Raw genomic sequence first — 17672 nt, forward strand, 5'->3', positions numbered from 1 at the left:
TGCATTGTTCTGTCGGCACATTTCCGGAAAATCAATTTCCAATTCAATTTTCCGGAAAATCCTCCAGTGTAGCTGCAGCATAGACACGGAAATCAGCCTCACAGTTTTTTCAATTTTCCTTAATCATGGCTGTCTGTCATTTAAAACTGTTGTAGATCTTTTATAATGCGCACCTAAAACTTGAAAGTGATTGGTGAGTCAAGTTATATGTCACCTCGTATACTATTCACCGTCAAAAACACGGACGTTCCTTCTTCTCAAAATAATTGTTTTACTCGTCATATGTCCAGGAGACACGTAGTGAATAGAACCACCAACCTACCTACGTCGTCAATGCGTTCAACATTTTCGCATTCAATTATGGACATATGTAATTCTCTGTACTAGAATCTTGCTGACATTGTGCACCTTTCTTGAACCGTTGCCTTCCGTAAGGCATTCGAGCACTTCAGGAGCACAAATAATTAATTTGCATTTGCGTCGATACACCAATTATTTGCACATGCGGACACCAAAGAACATGCGTACTCTTTTCTACTTTGCATGCCCCGTTCGCTCTGCGGGAGTTTAAACGCGCCAGGAGCGACATTCTCGAGCTTTCTCTTTCGGAGATACTTTCACTTCAGCGAGATATCGCGTGACTAGCACCGTGCGGGTCGGCGTATAGTAGCGATAGCATTCTTAGCACAACGCCTCTCTCTCTCTCTATCTATCTATCTATCTATCTATCTATCTATCTATCTATCTATCTATCTATCTATCTATCTATCTATCTATCTATCTATCTATCTATCTATCTATCTATCTCTGTCTCTTCATCCCCACACCCCCTTCCCCCAGTGCAGGGTAGCAAACCGCACGTGCATCTGGTTAACCTCCCTGCCTTTCCTGTTTTCTCTCTCTCTCTCTTTCTCTCTGGCACAACGCCAGGAACGCTGTCGCCAGTGTACGACAATACGTCCGGCGTTAATCACGCGAAATTTCTTGCAACGGAAATTTTCCTGCTAAGTGATCGCCCTATAATACCGCCCAAGTAGGTATGACCACCTTAAAATGTTTGTTCGTACTTCATTAAAGCTCAACATTTCGCGAAGAGCCGTAGTAGCCACAAAGAAAGTCAAGGGTTCTGTCTATAGGGTTAGAGCGATGTACGATACGATATGTAAGTGGACAGTGAACGCTATAGTTTCGGAATCCATGTGCTTTTGTTTGTTTTAGTATTTTGATAAGTGTGCAACACCGTACCGAGCCATTTAGGCGAACGATCGACGCCCTTCTCTCACTCACTACAGATCCACTGCCCGGATGCAGCTCTGACTGGGCATACGACAAGGCCGACGTGAAGAAGTCTTTCGCCATCGAACTGCAGCCTAGATACGCTTTATTTGACGTGGACTTCGGATTCCTGCACCCGAGCAACGACATCGTCTCTACCGCCACCGAGGCATGGGAGGGCATCAAGGCGGCAGTCTCCACCTAGAGCCGTCGGCCCCAATGTTGTCACATCTGTGAATTTTGTATCGATAACTGCAAAATTTTACTGAACTAAATATCATTGCGTGTGACCTCCCAAAACATTTGCACGCTGCAGGGAATACGATGTAGTGGAAGCCTCAGGATTAATTTAGACTCCCTTGAGGTTGAAATTTCAGCGAGCACTCAAAGCGAAGTAGACGAGCGGCCTTTTTCCCGTTCTGCTTCCATCGCAATAATTTTTATATACCGCCGTCGGGAGTCCAACCCGCGACCGTGTGCTCCGTAGCAGAACGTCATAACCAGTGAGCCATCTTTATTAGCGTTAAACTTTGCTCTTATTTTCTAAACCATAAGCCTTCCTCACTATCAGCCTCTTTATTACTATTTTGTTGCAGTATTGTCGGTACAATGCACATTCTTTCTTGTCTATATACGTGTATATAGATCTGTGTGCATTGCTTGTGCATATAGTATGTATCTGCATGTGTGTATATATGCATAAATGCGAAATTGTATGTGTATATAAGTATGTATGTATGTTGTGTAATTTTATACTAGATTTTTCTTTTGTTGAAAGTGCATTTGTTTCCAATATTATACTTTGTTGCAAGTGTTGAATTTTTTTTTTTTGATGTTTCTGCAGTGCTCTGCTGTCAAACGTATAAGGGGGCGGGACCCTCGCCAAGCTGTACCCCAGCTTTTAGTCCTGTCTACTCTTTTTCAATGTGAAAAAAAAAAAAAAACACCATTCATTCATTCATTCATTCATTCATTCATTCATTAAATCTATTAAGCTCTTGCCTCCCGATATACCCGAGTCTACAGAAGCCGTCTTGTACATCTGCCTGTGATACGTCTTGCAAAGGTAATCATTGACACAACATGCGTCCAACTTCATCAATCAACCTTTGAAAACGATCTACTAAGATCTCGGCCGAACCCATGTTTTAAAGGCCTCCGTCAAAATCTTGTAAGAATTGGTCAGGAAGCTTCTTCACCACCGTCTTCGTGCCCACCATCAACACTTTTCTCTCTTATTTTTTCTTACTTCCTTTTCGCATTGCTACTTAAGTAGCAGGTCCGAACATTGATTCGGGCTTACCTCGCCGGCTTTTCTCTCATTATAACTAAAGGAACGAAGTGAGTTCCTCGGTTGATGGGCAGATGAAAGCGGGTGACAAATGGAACCTGCTCAAACACATACTCGACGATTCGCAAAGCAAAAGCAATCACTGACTAGGCAATTATTGCATAGCTCATAATCAAAAGGAGGCGGGCGTATTTGAACACGCTCTCCTGCAAGAGTTGGCCGAGAAGTACCTCCCGCTGGGCACCTCCGGTGAAAGGGGGGCGTGGGGGAGGGGTGGTAGCGGCTGGGGAGCTCGACACCCGCTTCACGGAATCCAAAATCTGGGAGGTGCTCCAAACGCTCAGTGGTCGCTCTGCCCTGGGCCCGGGTGGCATCTCCAATAAGCTTGGACGAAAAATCAGTTGCGCTGCTCACCGAGGCAGTCAATAAAATCTGGGAAACGGGCCTCGTCCCCGACTCCTGGAAGACAGCCTCAGTGGTGCTCATCCCGAAACCAGGCAAACCTCTTACGCAGGAGAACCTGCGGCCCATCTTGCTCACGTCCTGCGTGGGTAAAGTGGCCGAACATGCCATTCACAACCGTATATCTAGGCACATAGAAACTAAAAAGTTATTCCCTCACAAGATGGTCGGCTTTCGGCCGGCACTCTCTACACAGGGCGTCATACAACTTATAAAGAGGCAAATCATTGACGACGACACTAGCGACACTCTGGGCATCCTTGATCTAGACTTGTCCAAGCCTTTTGATAACATCTCGCACCGGTTCGTGCTAGACGCCATCTCGGACCTGGGCCTGGGGCCGCGATTCCATGCGTACGTTAGCTCCTTCCTCGGGGATCGCAAGGCCGCTGTCAAAATAGGGCAAATCAGATCTAAGGACTTTACGTTGGGAGCGAGAGGCACCCCGCAAGGGGCGGTCATCTCTCCCCTACTGTTTAACATCGCCATGAAGGGCCTCTCGGACAGACTGGCCCCAGTAAGAACAACGGGTCACGCCCTCTACGCGGATGATATTACCGTGTGGTTCATGGGAGAGTCTGACGCTGCACATGAGAGTGCGCTCCAAGAGGCCTTCGACATCACAGAACACTTCCTAGTAGACACGGGGCCTGAGTCTGTCACCAACCAAGTCCCAACTCTTTTGTATAGGCCCACCCGACGGGGGTTAGGTGCTCCACACCCTTAGATCAAGTTCTCATAGCCCTCTATACGAGGAACGGACAACAAATCCACAGAGTGGATGCCATCAGGGTCTTCGGACTCTTGCTAGAATCTCGCGGGGGCAACTCAGATTATAGCCCCCATTACCTCAAGACAGAGAATATGCTTCGGCTTATCCACAGGGTCTCGAACCACAGGGGGGGGGGGGGGGGGTTAAGCGAGAGCAATCTGCTCAGACTCTACCACGCGTTTCTTATGAGCCACGTTAACTATGCAGCCTGCGCGTTGCGCTGCTTCAAACGGGATGAGGCCAAAATTGACGCCCTCATACGCAAAAGCATCAAGCGCGTGCTGGGTTTACCACTCACTACCAGCACCGCGCGTCTCATGCAACTAGGCATGCACAACACCCTGTCAGAGGTGATCGAGGCCCAACGAGTGGCCCAAATAATACGACTCTCATCATCGCGAGCGGAGAGGCGCATCCTCAAATTCGTTGGATGCGGTCACCAGGAAATCACGGAGCGCAACGCGACCCTATCATCCATGGTCAGAGATTCATTCAGGGTAGATCCTATACCACGTAACGTCCACCCTCAATACAATGTAGGGCGCTGGGTAGCCCGGGCTCGTTCCCTTTTAAAAATATGGCTGCGGCCACTCCGAATCTTGCATGTTTCGTTGACGCCGCCCAGTACGGGCGCTCTGATCACTATGCTGTAGTTTCGGTTGACTCCAATGACACTCTCATTAACTGAGCATCCGTGCGGAAGGTTTCTGCAACAGTAGCCGAGCAGGTTGCTATAGCTATAGCACTGAAGGACCCTCTAAGTCCCAATATCTTTACAGACTCCAGGTCTGCAGCCCGAGCATTTGCCTCCGGCTCGATTTCAAAGGAGGCGGTGGCCATCCTCGGCAGCGAGGGGGCTGCTGGTTTTCATATCATTAAATGGTTCCCGTCCCATATGGGAATCAATGTGTACTCCGAGGTTGTTAACGCCAATGAGTTGGCCCATGACTGTGCGCGAGGTCTTACACACCGCGGCGGTTCCGGTGGACTTACGGGCGGCGACTTAGGACTGTACAGGGATTCGCTTCTCACCTTCCATGAAATCTTGGCACATTATCAACCTGCTCGGCAGGCCTTTCCGCTACCACATCCTAAACTTACTAGACCACAATTGTCGGCCTTTCGCATGCTCTAAACGGGGGCGTTCACATCCAGGGGCCGATTCAGTCACTTCGCGCCTAATGTAGAACCCCACTGTCCAGACTGTGGGGAGGCGTACTGCTCTTTGTCCCATATGCTCTGGCAATGTCCTGCGTTACGCAGCTCATCGCTAACCACTCTAACCGACTGGGAGGCAGCCCTTAAGAGCGGAGACCTCTCAGAGCAACTACGGGCTGTTCAGAGGGCCTGCAACAGGACGGAGGACCACGATCTTCCGACCCGGATGTGGGTGCGGCCCGCGACGGCTACGGGGACTCCCTGAAAAGGGAGGTACCCTGACGCGGTTCCTCGGGACCATCAATAAAGTCCTTTGTCTATCTGTCTGTCCCTCTCATATTTCCCCTAACCACCGGCACATTTGCCAATATGCCGTAGTGGGTAAGTGCCACATGTTTTGAGAAGAAGGCAAGCGACACAGCAAACCAAGAGCGAGCAAGAAATCCTCACCAAAGTTCCAAGACGTAAGTAATTCAAGCGGTGTAGCTCGTTTTCATTTGGTGAGGGTGACGTCGGTCACCTGGCCCCGATTGGTCACCATGTTCGGTGTGCCACTTATCGGCCGAATTGCGCGCAGAACAATAGCGAGGTTATGGCCTCTGTTGCAGGCTACATACTTACTCAGAGCTCTTGCTTTCTCATTGTGTCTCGTGGTTTCTTGGCTTGTTTCACTATATATATATAATAATATACTATGTATGTACCTTGAGGGCACCTTTAAATAAATGAATATATGTCGTTTGTGCCCCTTAATTGTCCGGTATTATTTGCGCACTGGCTGACACGTAAACGTGCACGATTAGCCTCGGCTAGTGCAGTCATATACGCGTACCCCTGCTTACGTACGTCGTGAGAGATTTGAGAATAATCTGACACCGTCTAATTCCTGACCATGACGGACCCTCCAGTGTCATCATCGTGAGCCTATTTTTAATTCCACTGCAGGACGAAGGCCAGGGAGATGTCCAATTACCCCTGCCTCGCGCCAGCAGCTAGATCCCAACTTACCCCTGCAAATTTCCGAATTTCATCAACCTGCCGTCCTCGACTGCATATCCCTTCCTTCGGCACCCATCATGTAACACGAATGGTCCACCGGTTAACTACCCAACGTATTACATGGCCTGCCCAGCTCCACTTTTTTTTTTTTGCTCTTAGTGTCCACTAGAATACCAGATATCTCCGTTTGCTCTCTGATCAACATCGTTCTCTTCCTGTCTCTTAACGTTACACCCTCCATCGCTCTTTGCGCGGTCCTTAACTCCTTCTTCAGCTTTCCACCAGTGTACGCGTTTAATAACTGTCGTTAGTACTACCATAGGCTTCAAAATTTTACTATGCGTACGGTCTGTGAAGTGGTTCAACTCGTGCGAAACTCAGACGCGTAGCCTGTAATACAATGTTTCAGTATAATCAAGGTTACCAACACATGTGTAGCATTTATTTAGACGCTGAACGTCCGAGCTGCGCGAAAACAGAGGCCTTTCCGTGAAAACACGCGCCCCGTAAGCTTCCGACGCTGACTGTATATTATCAAATTAAAGAAAATTTCACGTGCCACCACGGCAACAGATGGCGGTCCAAGCTGCGCGTAATCCGAACTCCCTGAAGCTGGCCCAGGATGTGCGACCGCCGAGCATCACAAGCCGGAAACGAAAGATGCGAATGCCCGAACTACCACTCTTCACCGAAACGTCGGTCACGTGAGTAGGTTTCCTTCCTGAGAAAAGGGGGTCTGTCTTGCGCGTTGTACGAATCTGCACGTCGTACTGTGCTCAACCAGCATTTGAAAGCTAGGTGAAGTCGCTTGCGACATACTTCAGACTCCATTTAGAGCGCTTAGCACAACGAAGAATATAACTAGCATATAGACGCACGCCTTAACACCGCAGGATGTATGTCCAACTGCACAAGCTACAACATGACAGCAGGCTGCACGTAGTATTAGCGCTGGTTTGCGAAGCCTCTTGTCTGAAGCCTTGTGTATGTCATATGTTTAACCAAGCCGAAAGAAATGCACAAAACAAGTTAGCTATTCTCCCGTCATTTTACTTCGCATGTTCCGTTCTCGCTATGAGCCGTGAATGCATTACTTCACTCGGAATTCGCCGAGTGTCACCCAAAATCCAAGAAGTGATGATCCTCGTCCTCCACGACGCTCATATTACCCGCTAAGCATGTCGAAAGCCCGATAGATGCAGCAGAAAATCTGGCAAACAAATAATGCGAACCCTAAATCTCGGCAGGTCGCGCCGCCTCCCGGCCACTCGTGGCCATGGTTCTTGCGTGGTGACGTTCGCGGCCGTGTTCCTGCTGCTTACGACGGCGACGGTGCTCTATCTGCGCATCCCGGTGCAGCAACGTTCTCTGCGCGGCAAGAGACCCATCAGCAACGCGCCTCTGGGAAGCTTCAGCAGCTGGGCTGCCATCGTCGGCCACGAACGGTGCAACCACGTGCCCAGGTACGCACAATCATCATCGTCACTGCCACCATCATACTGTCTAAAGGGTGAACTAAAGGAGCAACGTCAAGGCACTTTAATCTGGTGGGGAACTTTTTCAAGCACCTATGAAAGAAGCTTCACCGAGTCAGCGTAATCAAGCTACTGAAGCATTCTTGCGAACGCATCTGCGAAGCTTGACCAGCTGCTTTGCCATCGTCGGCCGCCACGAACGATGCTAGCACGTGCCCACGTAGTGTGGTGCGGCGCAAAGCAAGGGACGCAGAAGAAAAAAAACGAGGACAAGCGCTTGTATGCGTCCCTTGTCCCGCTTCGCGCTGCATCACACGGCCTCATGGAAACACCATCTAGCCCAGACCATCACCCTCCCATGTAGTGCCATGGTCAGCACCATCTTCATCAGCCTATCTAAAACGAAAACTAAACTAGCAACACGTAATCAGCTGCTCAAGTATTGTTTCATATGCCACTAGAAAGATTCACCTATTGGGCTGTCATCTTAGGTCGCAGGTGACGCAAGCACGTGCTCAAGTAATGTCATCCCCAACATCATCAGCCGACATCAAGGAACGCCAAGGAGCGGCACAAAAGAAAGGGGTTAGACTGGTGATAAGTTATTTTTTCGAAAGTATACTTTCATTCACTTGGCACAAAATCGGTTGCTTATTACCTGTAAAATATTACGGACAGACTTTCCCCTTTTTTTTTACTTCATGGTCCGAAACTTCAGCACCACTTGGCTAGTGACGTCACGCTTTCCAAAGTGTATTATCGCATTTGGGACGCTTTCGCGCAGTTGTTGGCGCAACTCGCCGGGGGTTGTCAATTCTTGACATTCTAAAGGAAGTTTGCGCTCCCTCCACGTTGTGTTTGACTTCACCGCTGCCACCCAAGTGTTACAGGGACAGTGCCACTGGATTCCGCATTACTTCGCTATATGGATTCTCCATCGCCATATTCCCTTATCTCCCGTCTTCATCGTCGCCACGATGCTCTGCCGATTCCTTCACTCGAATATATATATATATATATATATATATATATATATACTCGTCAGTGGGTTCATTTCAAGCTATGTCAGTGTTATGTAAATATTATATGAACCGAGAGCCGAAAGGCTCTCTGAAGGGCTATCGCTATGAAAAATGTGACGGCAATGACGATGATTGCACTTGCTGGATATCCCACCGAAACATGGAGGGATATTCATCATCATGCAATTCAAGTAGTTGTAAATCTGTAATAAGCGCATGGTAACACTACACTGCGACCTTGTGTCAATTTTTATTCGATGTCAAATTGATTTCTTAATGCCATTAACATTCTAAAGGTACTTACCACGCTTTGCGGGTCTGTCTGTCTGTCTGTCTGTCTGTCTGTCTGTCTGTCCGTCCGTCCGTCCGTCCGTCCGTCTGTCCGTCCGTCCGTCTGTCTGTCTGTCTGTCTGTCTGTCTGTCTGTCTGTCTGTCTGTCCGTCCGTCCGTCCGTCCGTCCGTCCGTCCGTCCGTCCGTCCGTCCGTCCGTCCGTCCGTCCGTCTGTCTGTCTGTCTGTCTGTCTGTCTGTCTGTCCGTCCGTCCGTCCGTCCGTCCGTCCGTCCGTCCGTCCGTCCGTCCGTCCGTCTGTCTGTCTGTCTGTCTGTCTGTCTGTCTGTCTGTCTGTCTGTCTGTCTGTCCGTCCGTCCGTCCGTCCGTCCGTCCGTCCGTCCGTCCGTCCGTCTGTCTGTCTGTCTGTCTGTCTGTCTGTCTGTCTGTCTGTCTGTCTGTCTGTCTGTCACTGAACCCGTGGCATATACTCAGTGACTCAAGTAGGCATCGAAGAGGTTCAATGAAGCCCAGCAAAGACTGAGCGGCACATACCCAGTGCTCCAAGTGGGTGTAAGATTTTTTTATTGAACAACGACATAAGTGTATCTATCGGGCGAGGGGAGGCACTTGTCCCACAACTGTCAGAAATTATGGGGGATGGGGCAAAGCAGGTGATTTGCCGCCCCCCCCCCCCAACTTTTCAAAGCGGCGTTGTTGGCTGCACACCAACAAGTACAGCAACGCAACAGCTAAGGCCAAGACTAACTTAACGATCTCCGAAAACCCAAAATCAGCATAGCTTTTGATAATTTACCGGTCTGCAATAATCGCTGTTGCCATTTTAGCGACTGCTCTACTCCGGCGGCAGCTGCGTGTGGTGCGGCCGCGCGCACCCTATCACGACCATCTGGAAAGTGATCTGCGATGAGTAGAAAGTCTAGATGCACCGAGGGCTGATAGCTTCGTGTGCGCAATGTTCTCGCCGCTTAGTTCGCGTTGAAGCGAGCGGCAGCCGGAAGGTCAATTCGCTCGCTGCTGCTGCCGCTCTTCCTCCCTCCAGCGTTTTGACAGCGAGTGTCCGCGGTCATCGAGGTAGGTGCGTTACTGTTTGTCTGTGCGAGCATAACACCATGCTTGTTAATTTAGTTGGTAAGCGAATGGTTACAAGTTTATATGGCCGACAAAACTACTATCCTTACTTCGTATAGCTGTATAACAATTTGCTATCACATTCGATGCTTCGCCGCGAAACTGTGACTTTTTAGAGAGCCCGCCTTTGGCTTAAAAAGAAGCAAGCTCATAAACCTTTGCGTTACCACAGGACACTTGTTTCTTAATCCCATTCTTCGCTTTCATCCTACCGCGCTATCTCGTGTCTAATGCAGGAAGATTTTCATCGAGATGAATGGCACCGCGGCCGACGCTGCCGTAGCTTCTATGCTGTGCGTCTGCGTCGTGTTGTCCCACGCCTGCGGCCTCGGCGGCGGGTTTTTCGCTCTCCACTACAAGAAGTAAGGGCTACCAGCAGCACGCGTTGGTAGGAGTCGTTGTGCCGCTCCGCTTACTTGATCAACCAACGAAACACAAATCTCGTGCTCGACGACAAGTCGCAACATAACATATTGTAACGCAGAAAATAAGTAATTGCCAACAGCGCAGCCATGAATTTTATACGCACATCTGTCATCCGAAAATCCCCAATGTGAAGGGCATTTAGGGAAATGAAAAAAATTGTCATAGACCAGAGAGTATAGCAAGGAGTTACAAAGCAAGTGCCGTATACGTGTTTCCTAAGGAAAGCTCCACATTTAAAGGTGAATTTTACCCAGGCTCTAAACTGAACCAAAGGACCGACAGCTCTCTGGGTCCGTTGCTGTACCATCTAAACTAGCCAGGAGGCCAACCTCTCGCGGATGTGACGCCGAATTAAAGAATAATTAGAAGCACGGGAACATTCAGTTTCGGTCGTGTAGCCAGCGCCCTATAGAGATGTACAGGGACGCACCCACTGAATACATTTTTTGAGGGGGGCGACCAAGGTGCATCGACACTTCCTATGGTAACGATTTACTTATTTTGAAAAAAAGTGGGTGGGACAAGGCATACTGGTAAATGATTTTTTTTCTAAATTTTCCTTTGCGCACTGCACTTTCCTGGAGAGATGCTTTTTTTTTTTGTCGTATTCTGTTTGAAACAGAACGACAAGGTTGTATGGGAGAGGGCAATTAGCGCCTCTTGTCAGTTGCTACTGCGCCACCTGTCAAAGCTGTCCCTTTCGCCGATCCGCGCAGCAAGACTCCGTCGGAGGTAAAGTTCGTGGACGCATGGGAGACGGCTCCACTGCAAGCTTCCGAAGCCCACTACGTCGCATATCACAACGACACCATCTTCGGTGAGTCGGATGATCGAGTAACCTCTCAAACAAACCGTTGTTTGCCCATGACTCCAACCATTTGTGCGCTGAAATACGCGTCGTTACGGGCCAAACTCTGCAACTACGAAAGCCTGAAAAATGCAAGACGCTTTAGGAGCTCGTGTTTCCTTTTTATGTGCGCTGCCCAAAAATTGAAGAAAATGTGCTGAACAAGTGTGATTAAGAACTCCTTTTATTTTGTTTGGACTATTGTATACTTTACGTAGATGTCGCTAGGACAGGCGCAGGGGTCATGAATAGGATTGACGACTATGATGACGACGATGGCGGCGATGACGATAACTGACTACGCTCACAGGTCTACTTCCTTTATTATAGTTCTAGCCAAGGTGGTGCTTTACAGTTAGCGTTGTTGTCGACAGGGGACGCAACAATCGGCAAATCATTGCCACCATTTTAATTTTTAATGTATCCACATTCTGTAACGTGGGACCTCTAAGAAATTTTGCAACTCGATCAACGACTGAGGAAATTTGGTTTTACCTGACTCAGGATAGAGGTAAGGAGATATCTCGAAGGGACGTCCGAATGATGATGATGATGATGATGATTATGATGATGATGATGATGATAACAAAGGTAGTGGTGTAGGTGTTAGCGGACACTACGACCGTGATGATGACGATGATGTCAAAAACACTGGCTACTGACAACCACGCAATACGCAGGCGTGCGTTCGGCCGCTGTCCCTGGCCAAGTGAGCGGCTTCCGAGAGCTCCTGGATGCGGGAGGGTCACGCTTGCCCTGGGCAGTGCTCTTCGAAGAAGCCATCAAGGTGGCCTCGCAAGGAGCCCCCGTAACGACGGAGATGGCACGGCAGCTGGCACGCCGACGGGCGCACGTCCTGGCGAACCCGGCGCTAAGGTACGCTTTCTCCTTAAACTCAGTTTCTCAGGCCTGCGCTAGATTGTAGATTTCCTTTACCAGATAGTGAGCCGAAGCGTGTCGGGCAATGCGACCAGTATGAGAGAGCTTTAGCGCGTCCGGTATTCGGGTAAACGAAAGCGGACTGGGCGTTTTACCGGAGGGGCCGAGGCGTAAACGTGATCGGCCTGCACGGTGCAGCCACGTGGCGGCGCATAGTTCAGTCAGACAAATACAGAGCTAATAGCGTTACGTTTTGGACGAGTTGGTTGTACATGGTTCTTAAGAGACTTTCGCGCGCACAGACAGGACGTAGATCGGTGTCCCTTCCCTGTGTGTCCCTTCTTCGTTCGACATCCTGTCTTTGTGCGCTCAAAAGTCTCTTAAGAAACAGATCTAATATTGCTCTGCTTCGTATATTCTGCTTCGCTGCTGGCGTGAACTTTCGGCCGCGGCGTAATCGTGTTGCTGCCGAAAAATTTACGCTAGCAGCAAAGTAAAATACACTTGGTTACTGCGTTATTAGCTGTGTTTGTCTGGTTGTGCTCTGCAACACCAGGTGGCTGCACCGTGCAGCCCGCGTTTTCGCCTCCACTCATACGGTAAAACGCCCAATCCGCTTGCGTTTGCCGGAATACCGGATACGCTAAAACTCTCTATTGCCTCCTCCACGTGGACACGTTAAGGTCTTGTTAAAAGTCTCGGCGATTTAATTGTGCAGGCTTACATTGTCCAAGTGACGCAGTCCAAGCAGTGACAACATAGGCGAGCGCATAGCGAGGACCAACGTCCAATAACGTCTCGCGTGATCCGAAGAGTTTCGAACAAAACTTTTTAATGAAAATCTGGCGTTATAGTGGGCGTGCTCCGGCGGTACGACGCTTAACTCACCATGGGAATGATAGGCAATGCATGCATTTGTCTAAACTTCGTTCCTTTGGCTCCGAACAATCTTCTGGTTTCTTATTCTAGCCGTGCAAATATTTTCTCCTCAAATTCGCCGCATGGCATTGATTACAACTCCCTTTCATTCTAATTTCTACCACAGTGTTCTCGGAGCATAACAAAAGAAAGGACGCTTCACACTTTGAAATAATCACCAAAATGGAATGCCGCTACGTAAAAGCCGTTAAGATAACAGTGACACGCATGGTCTATAAGTATGCCTAAGTGATAAAAACCTATGTAACGAATCAGATGCCTAAAATTTAGAAACGATTCAGAAACGAGCAATCAGGTTTATTTAGCCCGTCGTTACGATGGAAACTTTCCCTCGTCTTCTAAACTTAGTGCTTTATAACAGACTATACTCTCAGCACGCATCGCTACATTGAAGCCCTAAAGCCCTTTCTCACTCTAATAAAATATCACCTTACTTGCCTTCCCTAAGCACATGCATAAAATTCGCGGAACTTTTTTCACCTGGGAGGTATATTGCCACCTTAATATTGCACCCTATAGGCCACAGACTGACACGTCTAAAATCAGTTCTCTTTTATTTAACGTCTAACAATTAAACATTGGAACTTGCCGCTTTGAGCCATTCGTTCTCTTCCATTAAATAATCTCTTGCTCGAAGTCGGCAGTTCTTGATTCGTTTTCTCTCTCTCTCTCTCTCTCTTATGCTGCGTGCACTTGTACAGTTATATGTTGTACATTTGTCTAATCATCCACTCCGTCCAATAGACCTAAATATGGCTGCAGTATTTAAAAACAAAATAAATAATAAAGACAAAGCATCCAGAATTACTATGCAGTCGAAATTGCGCTGCAGTATAAAGCGGTCAACCTAAGATGATCCACTCTTGTAACGAGCTGTTTTGCGATAGGCACGCAACACGCCCGAACCACACACACACACACACAAACTGTAAAATAAAGTGCACTTAGTTTCTCAACAAAACAACGTCAAACTGTACTTATTTATTTATTTATTTATTTATTTATTTATTTATTTATTTATTTATTTACAACACTTACCCTTATCGTATAGTAACGTTCACAGCTACATACGCATATACTGTACGTTGTTTGTACGCACGCCCTATCGCCTGCAACAGAAATTACTGAAGCTTTTCTTGTGCAGAATTCAGCTCTGACCACAGTGCTTTTGGCTGCCACGAACACGCTCAGGCAGAGATTTTGAGGCCCGTCAAACCGCCAGCCAAATCATTGAGCTAGTTGCATTTTGCTGACGCTTGTTGACCTGTATTTACATTTTAGAGCACCGAAGTGCTGGCCTGGCGCGCCCTGACGTCACGGCGCTCCGGTGCAGAAACACACGTAGCACGCCACAAACCCACTTTCTAGCTAAAAAAAACATCTGCCACCATAAAAGGGGAAAAAATATTAAACAAAATGGCGTGTAGATCTGCTTTGTGTGTGCGTGTGCGCGTGTGTATGTGTCCGTCCGTCCGTCCGTCCGTCTGTCTGTCTGTCTGTCTGTCTGTCTGTCTGTCTGTCTGTCTGTCTGTCTGTCTGTCTGTCTGTCTGTCTGTCTGTCTGTCTGTCTGTCTGTCTGTCTGTCTGTCTGTCTGTCTGTCTGTCTGTCTGTCTGTCTGTCTGTCTGTCTGTCTGTCGTATACGCTCGGAAACATAGGCTTGATCTCACCATAAGATATGGTTATCTTATTTGCTGTGTCTGCTATTCGGCCAGACAGCAGCAGCAGCCGCGATCAGCAAGGTCTGGGAGGTGTTCGCTAAGAAAGCTGCGTTTTAAAAGCATGGAACCTTACACGGCACTGCTTGCCAAGCTATAGCATATGTGCCTATTCTCTACACCGTTCTTCTTCTGCAGGTCGCTGTACACGAAGAAAGGTCTAGACACCTTAGTCGGGCCGGAAGACGTGGTGGTCAACGAGCCCCTGGCTCGAACTCTCCAGATTCTGGCCGCGAAAGGGAGCGCAGACTTCTACACCGGGAGTGTGGCCGCCGACCTCTTACGTGACGTGCGCACGTCGGGTCAGTGGCGAAAGCTTTTTCTTGTACCGTGACGTACGTGCGGTTTTCGTTAATGATCCCTGGCTAAAGTTTAAAAAACAGTGTATTTGAACATATATAGAGCACATTGTTCCAAAGGGAAAGAAAGAGAGGAGAGGGAAAAGGCAAGGAGGTCGACCAGACGAGCGTCCGGTTTGCTACCCTGCACGGGGGGTAAGGGAAAGGGGGAAAAGAAAGAGAAAGAAAGGAAGAAAGTGAGCACTGAGTGAAACGGGGAAGTATGCACAGGAGCACTATAAGTGGTCTCTAAAATCAGTGCGCTTCAAGAAGTTTACCGGCTTGAGCAATCTTTGTTCCGAAAATCTACTTAGCAATCTTTAGAACAAATATTGCCAAAAAAGCTTTAGTTCGCAATTCCTGCATTTTCAGGAAGACTTTGCGTCAGTAGCGTGGGGCGGTTAGAAATGTGTACTGAAATGCGGACGTGCTGCAATTTGAATGCCGTAATTGAGCAACCAACCAATGAGTTGAACGGTATGTTTAAAAAGGCAGACATGACTACTACAGCCTCCCTGGATTTATGAAAACGCTTCCCGGATAAACTTTGGAAGTTGATGACGCATTACTGTTCTTGTGATATGTTTTTAATAGATGATAAGTGCGTACGCGATTAGCAGGTGGTTGGTTAATTGTGCCTTCAATAATCATTTTAAGAGCATTTACGAGAAACAGTGGTTGCGTCCCGTCGTTATGCGTTGATTTGCCTTTCGCCCCTAATGCAATCATTTCAGGACGCGGTATATTTGACTTGCTGTTAAAACTCGATCTAAAGATATATATCTGGTATGGATGACATATTCAACGCCTTTTTTTAACGTTATGCTCAGTTGAGTGCAAACCACCTAAATGCTATGGCGGCAGCTGCGTATGGCAGGGCCGCGCAAGCCCTATCTTGAAAGCGATCTGCGATGGGAACAGAGTGCGCCGAGTGCTGATAGCTTCGTGTGCGCTGTGTTCTCGCCGCTTAGTTCACGTTGAAGCTAGAGGCAGCACGAAGGTCAATTCGCTCGCTGCCGCTGCCGCGCTTCCTCACTCCAGCGTTTTGACAGCGAGCGCGCGCGGTCATCGAGTGAGATGAGCTCATGTTTGCTTGTGCGCGCGTGCGCGCGTGACACTATGCTTTTTAATTTAGTTCATAAGCAAATGTTTACGAGTTCCTACGCCCGATAAAACTGCCATCCTTTCTTCGTATAGCTGTCTATTAATTTGCTATCGCAATCGATGCTTCTGCTTTCGGGCGAAACTGCGACTTTCTTAAATTTCAGCAACGCTTCCCTTCTCTTGGCACCGATTCTGTCACTCTAATATACATAAGTTACCTGCCCTAAGCGTATTACATGTCCTGGTCAATCTAATTTATTCCTCTTAATGCTAACAATAATATCGACTGCCCTCCTCCTCTCTCTAGTACACACCACTGTCTTCCTGTCTCCTAACGTTGGGCCTTGTATAGCGATGGGCCAAAAAAGAAAAGGAAACACCTTGCCTTAAATGTTGTGGCTTGTATAGCACACTCTAAAACAATTTACCTCCTTCAGAGAGAATAAGGGTGCAAGTTGATTTGTGAATTACGCCCTTACACCCAAAAAAGAAGTGTAAGGTGTGAGTTAGAGGCAGATTTACACACCCTTATTCACATTTGAGGGTGTAAACCATGTTTTCAGTCCATCGTGACACAAAATTTCACGCGCAGACGGACTCTTGACGGAGCAAGACCTGGCCGAGTACCGTGCGCGCGTGGGCAATGCTACCGCCATGCAGCTGGGCAGAGTAATGACCGTGTGGTCAGCCCCGCCCCCTTCGTCTGGCATCGTGGTCAGCTTCATACTGGCGCTGATCAACAGGTGCGATGACGTCGCAGTATCTTCACTATTGTTTTGTTGTTTTATTTATTTATTTAACAGCGAATAATTGTTTACGCCTTCCTGGCCGTTTTACAAGAAAAATGGAAATGCAGCTACAATCGCAATACACGGGTTACACGCCGAGAGAAAAAAAAAGATATTAACCCCACCGAGAAGAAAATCGCGGTCCTTCACAGCTGTAGGGTATTGCGTTTCCAGAGTTATTAGGGAGCAAAATTAGAGTGTGGTCTTATGTTCTTACGTGTAAATCAGTGTTTATATGAGGTTTATTTTAGTGCGCAATGGAATACAGATATTTTCCACCATTCTAGCATTAAAAGTTCGTATATCCGCAGAAACGTTCTTTATTTGCAGTCAATATTAACAATAGTAGGAGATTTTATAGCCGCTCCAGTTTACTCCAATATGTGTATGTGAATTTAAATATGTTGGAATCGGTCATTACGACTCACTTTTTCCGATCGGCATACGAAACAAAACATCACAACGCCATTTTTTTCTCCCTCAGTTTCTTCCGTTGTTTGGCTCTATCTCGTTTTTGTTTGTTTATATACGTTCGTTTGCTTCTATCGTTTAGAACGATTTACCGCAGTGATGGTGACGTTCCAAGCTGTATACGCGCATACAGGTAGCTCAAACATACAGGATGTCACTGCCACCTGCACCGCCTAAGCCGAAGTATACGGAACGCAGGCTCGCCGAAAAAATTAAAATTGAAGTTCGTGGTAATTCAGATCTGCACAATGGAACTGACAAGTGCACTGGAAAGTTCGCAATGTCAAGT

The 17672-nt window shown here is 47.8% G+C and overlaps 1 protein-coding gene across 1 annotated transcript; it reads left to right on the forward strand.

The window, feature by feature from the left end:
• Positions 1-3191: 3191 nt before the first annotated feature.
• Positions 3192-17002, forward strand: LOC126526058 (scoloptoxin SSD14-like). The gene is made up of 7 exons (XM_072284137.1): positions 3192-3382; positions 7205-7420; positions 10111-10236; positions 11017-11117; positions 11828-12023; positions 14821-14984; positions 16717-17002. Exons 1-7 carry the CDS (start codon positions 3192-3194, stop codon positions 16932-16934), a joined length of 1212 nt encoding a protein of 403 aa, XP_072140238.1. The 3' UTR covers positions 16935-17002.
• The last annotated feature ends 670 nt before the right edge of the window (positions 17003-17672 follow it).

The sequence above is a fragment of the Dermacentor andersoni genome, chromosome 8 (assembly GCF_023375885.2).
Source record: "Dermacentor andersoni chromosome 8, qqDerAnde1_hic_scaffold, whole genome shotgun sequence".
Lineage (NCBI taxonomy): Eukaryota > Metazoa > Arthropoda > Arachnida > Ixodida > Ixodidae > Dermacentor > Dermacentor andersoni.